Below are 15,145 nucleotides of genomic sequence, written 5' to 3' on the forward strand. Positions count from 1 at the left end.
CAACATCACTTTGCGTTTGCTCCAGTTTTTTTTGTACCTTTATTTCAACAAGGAACACAGACTGAGACCAAGGTCTATTTTACAGTTGGGCCCTGCGTATACATGTTTACACATACAGTTTATGCACAATGATTATGAAACTACACAAGACAAACAAAACGATCACAGATAACACAAAAAAATACAGCAACAGATTACATTTACACATAGGTTATTCCCTAACAGCACAATAACTTGCATTACCCGAAACAGTTACAAGCAATACAAAAATAAAATCCTCCAATAAATATTTAAAATGGGCAAGGGGGACAAGAGTTTAAGTTTAGTCTGCAGGCTATTCCATAGGCAAGGAGCGTAACAGGAAAAGGCAGCCCTACCCAACTCTGTGGAAATCGCATGGGCCTCAAGTGTAATCCATGCTTGAGACCTGGTTTTAGGAATTCTAATTCTAATATTGATGAGTGATGATAAATAAGAAGGTAGTTTATTCAGAAGTGCTTTATAGACAAACACGAGAGCATGTTGTTCTCGTCTCACGGACAGCGAAGTCCAACCCACATTTTGATATAAAACACAACACAGTTCATCACATGACATCCGTGATTTTACTCCACGTCTTTATATTGGATAACGGCTATGTCAATCAATTAAATGGGCGTGTCTTTGGCGTATGGGCGGATTTTTAATTTATTTTTATAATTGCCAGTTGTGGAAAAATGTCTTCAGTGCCTGATGGCAAGAAATTGGTTCGAAGCCCAAGTGGACTTCGAATGGTCCCGGAGAATGGAGCGTTTAACAGCCCTTTTTCGTTAGATGAACCTCAGTGGGTCCCGGACAAAGAGGTAAGTGACTATTAGGGCTGAAATAACAAGAGGGCAACGCCGCTCAGACAAACGGACTTGGCCCCTGAACTGGGCGTTGCATACTTGCTTGCTGCTGGCCACTGTCAGTACAGTAGGGTCAAATATTTGTATAACTAGCTAACCCAAGTTAGTAGACCAGACTCATTGTGCAATCTGGTAGGGTTGTTACTAGCTAGTTACCACAGTCACAATTGTCTATTGTAAAATAAATAATGAAAACAAATTTGTTTAGGCATAAGGATAACGTTAGCAGTGTGGTTAGGGTTAGGTTAAAATCAAATTTTAAGAAGATAATTGTAGAAATAGCGGGGTTTCATTTTAACAGTGCTCTGCAGTTTGCTAACTGTAAATGCCAAGAGCTACCGGTAGCTAGCCACAGTTAACGTTCTAAAGTAGGGAACATGGAGCCATCACTAACGTTACAGGAGCTAACGTTAGCTAACAGTATTTTGCAACACCAACAGGGTCTGCCAAAATACAGAACAAAAGCTGCCACCTGCCTCGGCAAGTAATTGCTGTTCATATGACGGCAAGTTAGCTTAAAACCTTATTTCTCGCCTTCTCTGCGAGATGTACACATGCCAGTGGTCCATGATCATGGGTCTACATTTGAAAGCACTGTTTACTGTCAGTGATGCTGCTCTGGACTGCAAGAGAATGTCAAAGAAAGGGAACAATGGAGGGTGTGAGTGAATGAATGTGGGGGATGGGCTTGGGACATGGCTGTGTGATGGACTACAGTAAATCCATCCCAGCAGCTTCACACCTCACTGCCTCTACACCTATGTGTGTTTGAATGGTCACAGCTTTAAGATGCGGTGGTATTAAAGTAACTATTGAGTGTTTCCACATTTCTATGAAATATGATCGATTAATTAACTACAATTCCTTTTTTCCCCCTTCCAGATAATGGTAATTAACTATGTTGAATAGTAATGGGGGGGGGAATCAAAACAGTTACTCTGGATTGTTTTAGTCAAAAGTATTTGATGTATTGACAATAACAATTATTTTTGTGCTAGTTGGCTGTACCTGGACCAAAACTCCAGTATTTTTTCTAAATAGCATGTTCTCCATCTTTTTAAATAGGGAGACAATTAGTTTTCAGCACTTATTTCCATGACATCAAAACTTGTTTTCTCATGAAATATGGTGAGTAATATGTTTGGAACATTGAATTGCAATAAAATCAGTGTCGAATTAGGGATGCACCAATGACATTTTTGGCCTATTCTGGTATTTTCCTTGACAAAAAAAACGATACCGATATTTACAATTTCAACAGCCTTTTAAGCATTCTAGTACAGTTAAATAGTTAACACACACACAGCAGTCTAAGACACTGCTTCTCAGTGCAAGAGGTGTCACTACAGTCCCTGGGTTGAATCCAGGCTGTATCACATCCAGCTGTGATTGGGAATCCCATAGGGCGGTGCACAATTGGCCCAGCGTTGGCCGGGGTAGGCCGTCATTGTAAATAAGAATTTAACTGACTTGCCTAGTTAAATAAAGGTTACACACACACCACACTGACCAAAAAGTTATTTTGTTGACATTTCTGCATGTCCCCATTACCAGTAAATCATAATCAAAACCTATTTATTTCACTTACTTGCTGTGCTGTTTCATTGTTCATTTGTTCAGTCTCAACCAGGATTTCATCATACATGTCAAGCAGTGAAGCTTCAGCTCTGTCCGTCCTCTCTTCTTCTGTGCGATTTTCTTCGGTCCGTTTCCATCTTGTCCAGCTGTGTATGTAACATTTCACGTAAAACCTGTTTCTTGTCTGCATCGAATCGCTTGTTCACAGCCTCGAGTACTTTTGTAAGTTTTAACCCCACAGTCTGTCGGCAGTTTTGTTGAGCAGGCCTTTCAATGCCATGACAGAGGGTATCACGTCTGCTGCAGATGCAGTTGAGCTTATTTCTCAAGTCAGTTGTTCAAATGGCGCTAGGAGGGTGTTCATGTTTCCAAGTTTCAAACATGTTCTCAAATGCCATTGAAATGGCAGCAGCGGTATGAGAAATAGCACATTCTTAAACATGCAATACGACTTTCCTCTGTACGAAATCCTCGTCGACCCACTGTGCGACAGACTCTGCATGCTCATGGGGCTGACGTCGCTGGTCCAAATGTCAGTCGTGAAGCTAATACCAGTGACACCCATAACAAGTAGCTCATAGATGTGCATTATAACAATACTGTGTAACTCCGGTAGGACAACATCTGAAAAATAGTGCCTACTTGGTAGTGTGTACCGGTGCTCGACCAGTCGGCGAAAGCCAACATCATCCACGACAGATCGGTTGATTGTCAAGGGCAATGAATTCCATTATCTTGCTGTTAATGGATTTCGCCTTTGAGTTGTCTCACTGAAATTTTCTTACTCTTATATATGACTGCTCGACTTTAACTTGTTTAGTTGTTGGAAGTGTGCGCTTAGTATTTTTCTACTTTTGTTCTGTTGCTCATGTCATGAAAAAATCCATGTAAGTAGACTGATGATTGGCCAGCTCTTCCTGAGGAAATGGCAAGCATTTTTTAAAACATCTGTCTGAGATATGTGTTTGAGTTGGGGGGGGTTTTCCTCCAATTTCTGCTTTGGCCACATATGAGTAAATGATGAGTCAACAACATTATTTGGGTATGAGTTAACAGAATATTAACATTTTTTAAAGTGATATTTTCATTGGACGGTTACTTTAAAACAGTCAGTGTTACCTTACAGTCTGGGTTTATGCTACTGTGAGGTTTGTGATGATTATGTTATTGGAAGGGAGAGGTCTTTTGGTAATCCATTTAAACTGTGATTGAGGTTGTTGTGTCCATGTTTGAATTTGAGTGAACCAACTAACTGTTGGCTAATGTCCTGTTCCTCTTACAGTGCCCAAGCTGTATGCAGTGCACCAAAAAATTTGACTTCCTTACAAGAAAGGTTTGACTTGCTTTACTATGATCCCATAATATCAGATAAATTACAAGTTATAGGCCTAGGCTTTACCTGACTGTGGACCCAAAATGTTTGTAGCCCTTAAATACTTTTGCACAGTTAAGATCTCTGAAATGTATGGGACTGTGCATTCCTTCTTTACCCTCATCACTCCCTCTGCATTCCTTCCTCTGTTCTGTTGTTCAGCACCACTGCCGGCGGTGTGGCCGGTGTTTCTGTGATAAGTGCTGCAGTAAGAAGGTGACTCTTCCCCGGATGTGCTTCGTTGACCCGGTCCGGCAGTGTGGAGAGTGCAGCCGGGTCTCCCAGAAGGAAATGGAGTTCTATGACAAACAGCTTAAAGTGCTTATGGGAGGTGAGTTTAAAGGGAAGAATCAATCATGTCAGGAGGACACCCAAACACACAGACCTGTCTATGTTAATTAACAGCTGTATGTGTATAGGGTGGTTAGTGAGCCGGGCTAGCCAGTGTGGTTCTAAATAGACTCCTCTACACTGCATCACCCAGCCAGGCCCGTAATGAAAAATCCATTAGCGGCATGACAAGATCCAGGGCAAGGGCTGGTTGCAGTGGCAGGGACATACTGTGGGGAGGGGGAACTGTAATCAAAGCCTTGTAGCATGTTGGACTAATGGGGTCCTGTTAGCATGGTCACTCAATGCTGTATTCTTAGTATAAATCCTCTTAAGGAGGCTGCGAATTTTCGCAGCTTTTTGTTAAAAATCGCGCAACGTTTCAGCGTCCTGCTACTCATGCCAGGAATATAGTATATGCATATGATAAGTGTGTGTGTATAGAAAACACTCTGAAGTCTCTAAAACTGGTTAAATCGTGTCTGTGGCTATAACAGAACATGTTTAGGAGTCAAAATCCTTCGAAAAACTGGTCACAAATAATAAAAAAACACACAAAAAAACAAAAAAACACACAAATAATATCCATCCGCCAGTCAATGTATTGTCTAAGGCTGAAGAAAATACATGGCAATCCCCTGTAAATGCCTACAGCTTCCACACGATGTCGCCAATGCTGTCATTTAGGGGTGGCTTTATCCTTGGTTTGGTAACGTGACGCATTTCCTTTCTTTGGGCTCACCACAGGATGTTTTGAATGTGAAAACATGGACGATGATTTCAAGACTTGCTGCTATCGAATACAGATCGCCCCGTGATCAATTTAATAGATTATTAACGTTTATTAATACCTAAAGTTGGTTTAGAAAAGTAATTTGAAGTGATTTGTAAAAGTATATAGGCAACTTTTGTAATTTTAAAAAGTGACGTTGCGTCTTGTAAAGGGGCATTTTTCTGGATCAGACCGGTCTTCAGCAAATCACATTTTGGGTATACAATGACGGATTTAATCGGGAAAAAGACCCAATTGTGATGTTTATGTGACATATAGGAGTGCCAAGAAAGAAGCTCGTCAAAGGTAATGAATGTTTTATATTTTATTTCTGCGTTTTGGGTAGCGCCGGCTACCGCAAAATCTGTTGTTTTGTTGACGGTCTGGTATTCTGGGGGGTGTATGCTATCAGATAATAGCTTCTCATGCTTTCGCCGAAAAGCATTTTACAAATCTGACTTGGTGGCTAGATTCACAACGAGTGTAGCTTTAATTCAGTACCTTGTATGTGTGTTTTAATGAAAGTTTGAGTTTTATCGAAAACTTTCGGTGGCGCTCTAAAATATCCGCTGATTTGATCCCGCCACAGGGACATCCTCCCTAACAAGATACACCAGTGGATTGGGAGGTATCGACAGTTTGATGGATTCTTAGTGATTTTTGATTGGCATGCTTTTTTGATTTGACTCATTGGTAACATTACTACTTTGTCAAACGCAGGTGGTACATTTATTGTCACTTTGGGCACCTCCGAGAAGTCTGAGACCATGATGTGTCGTCTCTCCAACAACCACAGGTATCGTGAGTGTTTTATATTTCACACAGGCACACAGGAAAAGTATCTAGAATGGAGTTATTTAGGTTAATGCTGAAAGTACATGCTTTGATAGAACCACTAGAAAAATACACATTTTTCACCTGAAAGACTTTCAGTACATCCCTTTGTCTCAACTCCTCTCTTGCTCTTTTATTTCTCCCTCTCCTCAGGTACCTCTTCTTAGATGGGGAGAGCCATTTTGAGGTGGAGCTGTCTCGGATCTCCAGTATGCAGGTGTTGACAGAGGAGTCCACCCCCGAAGGTAAGGCTCTGGATCAGATGTCCTCTGGTTGGTAACACAGCCTGGCTTTATCTCCCTCAGTATGAGAGTACAGCAGTGATACAGTGCAGCTTGTTGAAAGCTTATTGATCAAGAGACATTATGGCTTCCTGTGGGTGGAGGAACTAGCTCTCTCCTATTTATGACCAGAAGTTTAATCATAAGTCCACAGTAAAATTCTGATGACTTTGTCTCATCATTGTATTGATTTGAAACCCCATAACTGATCCAACAGCATGGTAAGTACAGTAAGTTGGTGTTGGTACATGACTGTTTCCTCTCTGCTATATTATTAACACTCTCTCCCTCTCACCCTGCCACTGGGCGGGCTGGCTCTTCTGCTTTTGGCCTTAGAGAATGACATTCACACTTACACCAGTCTGCTGGACAGTCAGTCTATCTCTGAAGGTTAGCACTGTTATATTCCCTTGCCCCCCACTCTCCCTTATTCGTCCCCATCTTATCTTCATCTGCCTGCAGAGTTTGTGGCCCTGCTATTGCTAAGGATGCCTTTGCCATCATTGTACATGCATTTGATATCAGTGGTAGAACAAAGGCAACATCCTTAAAATCCTTGTGGTATGCATGCTTCCATGGGGGGATATAATGTGTGTGATTATACACCCAGAGTGACTCTCATTGCCCCTCTGCCTGTGACCAGGATCATGTTCATTAGGGCACACCATAGCAAACGTACATTGAGTGTACAAAACATTAGGAACACCTTTCTAATATTGAGTTGCATTGACTTTTGCCCTCATCAGAGGATGGACTACAAGGTGTTGAAAGCATTCCAATGCCTCCCACATTTGTGTCAAGTTGGCTGGATGTCCTTTGGGTGGACCAGTCTTGATACACACAGGAAACTGTTTAGCGTGAAAAACCCAGCAGCGTTGCAGTTCTTGAGACTCAAACCTGTGTGCCTGGCACCTAATACCATACCCCGTTCAAAGGCATTTAAATATTTTCTTGCCCATTCACCCTCTGAATGGCACACATACACAATCCATGTCTCGAAGGTTAATAAAGCACAACTTTTTAAGCCGTTTCCTCCCCTTCATACACTGATTGGAATGTAGATTTTTAACAAGCGACACCAATAAGGGATCATAGCTTTCCCCTGATCAGTCTGTCATGGAAAGAGCAGGTGTATCTAATGTTTTGTACACTTGCTGTAAGTTCTCATTTTGTTAAGTCTATTGCTAGGTTTCTTTATCATTTTGTTTGTTATTATGTACGTTTCTCGCAAAGTTCATTAGTTTGAACATCCGGTAGCTGTTTTGGTTTCAATCTTTGCTAAAGCCTTGAGTCTATGCAAGTATAGTGAGTGTGTTACTGAACCTGGCCTAACTTTGTGTTTTGTATCCAGGTGGAAACTGCAGGGCCAGTGGCATGTTGCTCCACTACAAACCAATGGGCTCTCAGGACCCCAAGCAGCTACGCATGGAGGCAGCAGAGGACAAGAAAACCGCCTCCTCATGGCTTGCTGCCATGCACAAGGTACACCACCATAACAGTCTGGCTTGTTTTTTAATAGGAATGTTATATTTGACTTAAAATGTTACTGGACTGTATGGTGTGATATCCAAGCTTCAGACCCGCCATTGCGTACTGTGTGTGTATATGGCTGAAATAGTTATTTTGTATAGCTCTGCCTGTACTACATCTGTTCCCTAACAGGGTGCCAAACTGCTGTATGAAGCTCGGGACCAGTGACTGGGTTAAATGCGGAAGACACATTTCAGTTGAATGTAATCAGTTGTACAACTGACTAGGTATCCCCCTTTTCCCTTTCATTGCTAAGATGACTAGAGAGTGAGATGGCACAGACCAAGTGTTTTCTTTCCTACCCTTAAGTCTCTCATTCTCTAAATGTAGACATTGGATTTTAGCCACACTTCACTTGAACTATTTGGCCAATAACCCATCCTAATACTGCCATCTATGTAATGCTGTAATAGACATAAGACACTTGGCATAACCCTTTCCCTTCACCACTATTAATGTGACAAATTACCTTAAAAGCATTATGTAGGGTCTGTGACACATAGTTCAAGTGAAGTTTCTTTATATATTCTGTCTATGCTCTGCTTTCAGTGCTGACAGATTATTCACTGATTCTAGTGAAATATATACTACCGGTCAAAAGTTTTAGAACACCTACTCATTTAAGTGTTTTTCTTTATTTTACTGTTTTCTACATTGTAGAATAATAGTGAAGACAAACTATGAAGTAACACCTATGGAATCATGTAGTAACCAAAAAAGTGTTAAACAAATCAAGATGTATATGAGATTCTTCAAATAGCCACCCCTTTGCCTTGACGGCTTTGCACACTCTTGGCATTCTCTTAACCAGCTTCACCTGGAATGCTTTTCCAACAGTCTTGAAGGAGTTCCTATATATGCTGATTTGGTTGAGATTGGGGAATTGTGGAGGCCAGGTCATCTGATGCAGCACTCCATCACTCTCCTTCTTAATAAAATATCCCTTACACAGCCTGGAGGTGTGTTGGGTCATTGTCCTGTTGAAAAACAAATGATAATCCCACTAAGCCCAAACCAGATGGGATGGCGTATCGCTGCAGCATGCTGTGGTAGCCATGCTGGTTAAGTGTACCTTGAACTCTAAATAAATCAGACAGTGTCACCACCACACCATAACACCACCTCCATGTTTTACGGTGGGAAATACACATGCGGTGTGGGTAAACGGATTATCTCCGCATCTCAAAGACATGGCGGTTTGAACCATCTCCAATTTGAACTCCAGACCAAAGGACAAATTTCCACTGGTCTAATGTCCATTGCTCGTTTCTTGGCTCAAGCAAGTCTTTTCTTCTTTTTGGTATGGCTTTCTTGGCAGCAATTTAACCATGAAGGCCTGTTTCACACAGTCTCCTCTGAAGAGTTGATGTTGAGATGTGTCTGTTACTTGAACTCTGAAGCATTTATTTGGGCTGCCATTTCTGAAGCTGGTAACTCTAACTCTACCTCTGCAGCAGAGGTAACTTTGGGTCTTCCATTCCTGTGGCGGTCCTCATGCGAGCCAGTTTCATCATAGCGCTTGATGGTTTTTGTGACTGCACTTGAAGAAACTTTTTGAATTTTTCCGGATTGACTGACACGTCTTAAAGTAATGATGGACTGTAGTTTCTCTAAGCTTATTTGAGCTGTTCTTGCCAAAATATGGACTTGGTCTTTTACCAAATAGGGCTACCTTCTGTATACCCCACCACCTTGTCAAAACAACTGATTGGCTCAAAAGCATTAACAAGGAAAGAAATTCCACAAATTAACTTAACAAGGCACACTTGTTAATTGAAATGCATTCCAGGTGACTACCTCATGAAGCTGGTTGAGAGAATGCCAAGAGTTTGCAAAGCTGTCATCAAGGCAAAGGGTTGCTATATTTCAAATATAAAATGTTTTGATTTATTTAACACTTTTGGGGTTATTGCATTATTCCATATGTGTTATTTCATAGTTGATGTCTTCACTATTATTCTACAATGTAGAAAAGTCAAAATAAAGAAGAGTAGGTGTTTTAAAACTTTTGACCAGTAGTGTATATGTATGTATACACAGTTTATGAAATGCTTTAAATTTAATCCCATGCATTGGATTTTTGTATAAACTATTTTGTTAAATATTCCTATTTTAACACATGCTGTGTATGTACTTTTTACTGCTAAAGTATTTATAGTTTTTGTAGCACTTGTATACTTTGTTTTTTTTCTTACAAGATGACTTAAACATTTTGTTCTCATGTTGGCTGGCTTTGCTTATAAATGAATTGCACAACCTCAACAAACTAGCCCTTTAATATAAGGGTAAACTAAAGTGTGAAGCAACACTTTTACTCTTCAGTTTTGTTTGCTTATATCCAACTTATTATGCTTCACATACCAAACAAAATACTTAAGAGGTTTTCATTTTTGACCAAATTTAGAAAGTTAGTGGTATTCTATGGTTTTACCATTTTGGATAAAATGACAATTTGACATGAGTACTGCTCACATAAGAAGGCTACACTCCTTAATCAATTGTATTAATTTGGTAAGAGGCATGTTGAAATGGTGTTTGCTGGATGTGTTTGAGGCATTGTGTGTTGAGAAATGGCATTAATATGGTAATTCACATTAATAAGGACCTTTTGTAGTCTTTGCTTAGTTCACAAGGATGTTCTCTAGGATGCATTTATTATTTGAAATTGTGTAATCTTTTATACATCCTTGCCCTATGGTTCTGAAGTGATCTACAGGCCTATTTGAATGCCCTGATGCTGGACATGGAATCTGTTGCATGATGCAGCAGTATTTGAGATAGCTAGACTCAATTCTTTCTGTTCTCTACATTGTGTTCATTCAAGTTGAAATTGGAAGTTTTGCACTAAATGGCATTGTCAAATTGATACATTCAGAAGTTATGAAGTACCACTGCACTTTATGGTCTCCCTTTTTACAATCACTGACCTAATAGTAATTATATTACCGTTTCTAATTGTGTGTCAATGTTCTCTTATTGTTAACTCAATAAATGAAAGTGTTTGTAAAGGTATCTTCTCATAACATTTGTATTTATAAATCACAGAACCCATGACAATGAAAAGTGCATTATTAAATGAAAGGTCAGCAATTAATTTTGAAACACCAATTTTTTTTATATACAAAAAGTGTTACAAGAATATTGACATCTTGATATTTGTCCAATGTAGTGGTTAGCAAAATCTAGTAAATTATTAAAGCACACTTTCTTTAACCTTCATTCTTATGGCTAGGCGTTCTGCTAGCGGCACACTTCGACAACATTCCGCTGAAAAGGCAGAGCGCGAAATTGAAAAATATTTTTTTGAAATATGTAACTTTCTTACATTCACAAGTGCAATACACCAAATTAAAAATAAACCTCTTAATCTACCCATTGTGTCTGATTTCAAAAAGGCTTTACAGCGAAAGCACACCATATGATTGTTAGGTCAGAGCCTAGTCACAAACTGTTGGAGGAAATTATAGTTGAAATTATTATGTATACATTTAAATTAGAACCATTTATTTTAATACTATTATGTTGTGGTATGAAATGTATGGGTTTTTAGTTAAACTAGGACTGAAAATGTAGTTAAAACGAATGAATTGTCTGTACCTTGCGGGTTTAAGGGAGAAGGAGGGTATATCTCTTTAGACAGATAAGAATGTTCTTTGATGTTCCATTAGTGGAGAAGAGTATATCTTTTAGACAGATTGGAATGTTTGCTTTATGAGGGGAGTAGGAGACAATCTCCAGACCTGAAGACACTGCGCTATTGTGTGGATCGGAGAAGGTGTGAGAACTGATGACGTCATTTTGATCTTCTCTTTAAAATGAAATGTTCTTTGTATTTTGGATCAGTACTCATCAAGAATAAATGCTGAACTTGTTTTTAAGACTGGTCTCTCGCTATTTCATGCAAATAATCTTACAACTTATTATGAAATAGTGTGAATTTGGTTTTGGCTACAAAACATATAGGAATTTAGAATTCCTCTAACACAAACACAGCTATTTTCCAGCCAAAGAGAGGAGTCGCAGAAATAGAGAAACAATTTAATCACTAACTTTTGATCTTCATCAGATGGCACTCATAGGACTTCATGTTACACAATACATGTATGCTTTGTTTGATAAAGTTCATATTTATATCCAAAAATCTCAGTTTACATTGGTGCTTTATGGTCAGTAATGTGCCTCAAAAATATCCAGCGAATTGTCGGAGCCACATCAATTTACAGAAATACTCAAACTTTGATAAAATATAAAACTTATGCACAGAATTATAGATATACTTCTCCTTAACCTGTTTGGGATAGGGGCAGCATTTTCACATTTGGATGAAAAGCGTGCCCAGAGTAAACGGCCTGCTACTCAGTCCCAGTTGCTACTATATGCATATTATTAGTAGATTTGGATAGAAAACCCTCTGAATGATGGCTGTGAGTATAACGGAACTCATATGGCAGGCGGAAACCTGAGAAAAATCCAACCAGGAAGTGGGAAATCTGAGGTTTGTAATTTTTCAACTCTTGCCTATCGAATACACAGTGTCTATGGGATCATATTGCACTTCCTAAGGCTTCCACTAGATGTCAACAGTCTTTAGAACCTTGTTTGACGCTTCTACTGTGATTGAGAGGGGAATGAGTCAGAGGTCTGCCAGAGAGCCATGAGCTGGCCACGCATGTTCATGTGAGAGTTAGCTTGAGTTCCATTGCATTTCTGAAGACAAAGGAATTCACCGGTTGGAACATTATTGAAGATTTATGTTAAAAACATCCTAAAGATTGATTCTATACATCGTTTGACATGTTTCTATGAACTATAATATAACTTTTTGAACTTTTCGTATGAACTTTCGCCTGGACTTTGTTTACCAAACGCGTGAACAAAAGGAGGTATTTGGACATAAATAGACTTTATCGAACAAAACAAACATTTATTGTTGGACTGGGATCCCTGGGAGTGCATTCTGATGAAAATGCTAATTAGCATCAAAGTAGACATGCAAGACTACAAATCCCTGCAAGCTCCCGCACGTCATTTCTAGCTGACACCTTTGCTAACAGGTATTGTGTCTATTTAAAACTTGCACAGGACAGTTCACAGAATTTTGGCAATTTATTCATTACTAAATTTAGCTAAAATTAGTTAATCCAGAGATTCTTACCTTCAAATTCGGCAGTCTCGTCCAGACCACCGTGGCATTTGTACTTGTTTATGATAGCTACATCCAGGCTGTATCACAACCGGACGTGATTGGGAGTCCCTTAGGGCGGCGCACAATTGGCCTCGTGTCATCCGGGTTTGGCTGGTGTAGGCCGCCATTGTAAGTAAGAATTTGTTCTTAACTGACTTGCCTAGTTAAATAAAAATACAAAACTTAGCTAATTAGCATTCCATTTTGTAGGGGAATATATTGATAAGTCACTTTGTCCTAGAGATTTACACGGTTATCAAAACGTCATGCCAGGATAAGCCTACACGAAAGTGTTTCTAAAATCCCCTATGGGAAAAGTGAATGGTGGAAAAACGATTGGAAGCAGTTCCTCCTCCTATGATATAATGGTAGTCCGCAAACAAACGTTAAAGGTGCATGCCGCCACCTACTGTGCTGGAGGGTGTGGTCAATCACTGTTTACATCATTAGCTCCACATTTCTAAATCCTCCTACCCAACTCAGTACTTCTAATAGACCCTTCCCCATTCTCAAAATCCCTACCAACCTCAATGACCCTGCACTTCAATCTTTCCCTCTCTTTAAGATACTTACAATATAACATCACATGCTCCACCGTTTCATCGACTACTCCAGACACAAACTATTCACAAGCTTGCCAACCAGATGTAATGACAAATTCAATGTACAAAGTCGTAGATGCAATCGAGCAAACTTTCTTCCTAATCTGACTTTTGAATATTGTTCTACTGACCTTTCTTTGGAGGGCATATAAATGCTGGCCCTTGGGCTCAGAGTGCCATCTCTTCTGCCACACGTCTATCAAAATGGCTCTCATCTTACATTTGGCCTCACCTTATTAATATCAATCATATCTCATTTCAAAGCTCTTTTGGTTATCTGGTCTACAATTTAATCCCCTTTGGAACCATTTCCTTGTTTGACCATTAAGTTTTATGGGTATTATGACTCATTCTGCACTACTTGATTGCATAGTTTGTTTTTGTTTTAAGAACTAGAAGCATAGAAATTGCATACATAGAACAGACCGCTTCTTAGATTTGCTTTCAATGAGAATGACACTTCTATAACTCAAATGTCTATGGTGAAATTGGTCTCTTACTCAAAAAGTTACACATTGCAGCTTCAAGTGTATAGATCTATTTTGGATCTCTTTTTTTTTAACAGTTTTTTTTAACGCTTTCAGGCAATGCGATTAATCACCATAAAAACATTCGGGGCGGCAGGGTAGCCTAGTCGCCTTGTCGTTCTGCTTCTAGGCTGTCATTGAAATTGATTTGTTCTTAACTGCCTAGTCAAGTCAGTTAAGGTTAAAAAAACTCTGACAGACTCTGCCTGTCACAAGACAATGATTTAGGGTCCTGTCTCTTTAAAATGTCAGAACGGTGTATTCAGTGACGTAGTTCGTACCTTGGACAGGGGTCGCTATCATGTGTAGCTAAACGCGGCGTTTGTAGTAGCAGAGTCTGATATATGTTTTAAATTTGAGCATAATGAGTGTTGTTTTTTTAATATATACTCAACAAATAGTTGAGGTCAACAATAGGTCAACAAATATAATTGAATATCACGTATAAGGTAGGAACTAAATTATCTCATGACATTTCTCTAATAAAAGGATAGAGAATTATAAACGCTGGGGCATATCACCCACAAGTTAGCTTGGACCAATCCATTTCTCAAGTATGAAAACGCACATGTTAGCGATGTGGATTGATCAATATTTGTATGGTATTTCACTGGCTAGTTTCATAGGCGGAAATCCCAGGGGGACGGGGGGGACACGACGCCCCCATCCTGGGGAAAATATGATTTGTCCCTCCCCAATATATCACTGTAAACATAACTATGTAATTTCAATAATATTAATAATACTCAATGAAAGCACTTGTGCTGATTAGAGACACTTAATAGCGCGTTTTTAAGTTTCAAAAGATTACGACCCCCCCGCCCTTTGCCTCACAATGGTTTGATCCACTGCCAGTTCTTTAGCTGGCAATGTAGTAGGCAATGTTCGTATCTACTGTCTGAAAGCCACTCAATGTACGTAACTGACGCGAGGATAATCAAGTCAATCGCGCCATAGCAATGTTTTTTTTTAATTTTTATGTTTGCAGGGTTCACACACACACTAGCTGAATTTGCAGAGCTAGCGCGCAAACTAAAGCAAACATTAACTATCAAGCTAGCTAGTACCTATTCCATTTATGTGGCGTCGTCAAAGATGGAATCTTTGCTATCGTCAGTTTATTCCAAGATCAGCATTCAGCTATAGTGCTTCAAAGTCCCTGTGATAAGGTTAGCGATAAACTGAACAGAACTACACTCTCTTCTACCATTGTCTTAAATATATTTAATGGTCTCGCTGCAAAAGCT

General features: G+C 39.5%; 1 protein-coding gene and 1 pseudogene across 2 annotated transcripts; both read left to right on the forward strand.

Annotated features, from left to right (window-relative positions):
* The first annotated feature begins 674 nt into the window (after window positions 1-674).
* Window positions 675-8,267, forward strand: LOC112261691 (zinc finger FYVE domain-containing protein 21). 2 transcript variants are annotated; one of them, XM_024437247.2, is made up of 8 exons: window positions 675-842; window positions 3,748-3,798; window positions 4,000-4,168; window positions 5,660-5,735; window positions 5,927-6,018; window positions 6,391-6,444; window positions 7,406-7,536; window positions 7,717-8,267. In XM_024437247.2, the coding sequence occupies exons 1-8, from the start codon at window positions 717-719 to the stop codon at window positions 7,750-7,752; spliced, it is 735 nt and encodes a 244-aa protein (XP_024293015.1). In that variant the 5' UTR covers window positions 675-716; the 3' UTR covers window positions 7,753-8,267. The 2 variants fall into 2 exon arrangements, with proteins under 2 accessions (XP_024293015.1, XP_024293016.1); XM_024437248.2 differs by lacking the exon at window positions 6,391-6,444 and having other exon boundaries at window positions 680-842; window positions 7,717-8,266.
* Window positions 8,268-14,353: 6,086 nt separating this feature from the next.
* Window positions 14,354-15,145, forward strand: part of LOC112262456 — a 41,192-nt pseudogene continuing 40,400 nt past the window's right edge.

Source organism: Oncorhynchus tshawytscha, linkage group LG11, assembly GCF_018296145.1.
Source record: "Oncorhynchus tshawytscha isolate Ot180627B linkage group LG11, Otsh_v2.0, whole genome shotgun sequence".
NCBI classification, from domain to species: Eukaryota; Metazoa; Chordata; class Actinopteri; order Salmoniformes; family Salmonidae; genus Oncorhynchus; species Oncorhynchus tshawytscha.

Excerpts from the sequence above, each read along its gene's own strand:
- LOC112261691 (XM_024437247.2), top strand. The coding sequence starts at position 717 with ATGTCTTCAGTGCCTGATGGCAAGAAATTGGTTCGAAGCCCAAGTGGA. Across the intron at positions 843-3,747 it reads AGTGGGTCCCGGACAAAGAG|TGCCCAAGCTGTATGCAGTG; the intron begins GTAAGTGACTAT and ends TTCCTCTTACAG. Across the intron at positions 4,169-5,659 it reads GCTTAAAGTGCTTATGGGAG|GTGGTACATTTATTGTCACT; the intron begins GTGAGTTTAAAG and ends TGTCAAACGCAG.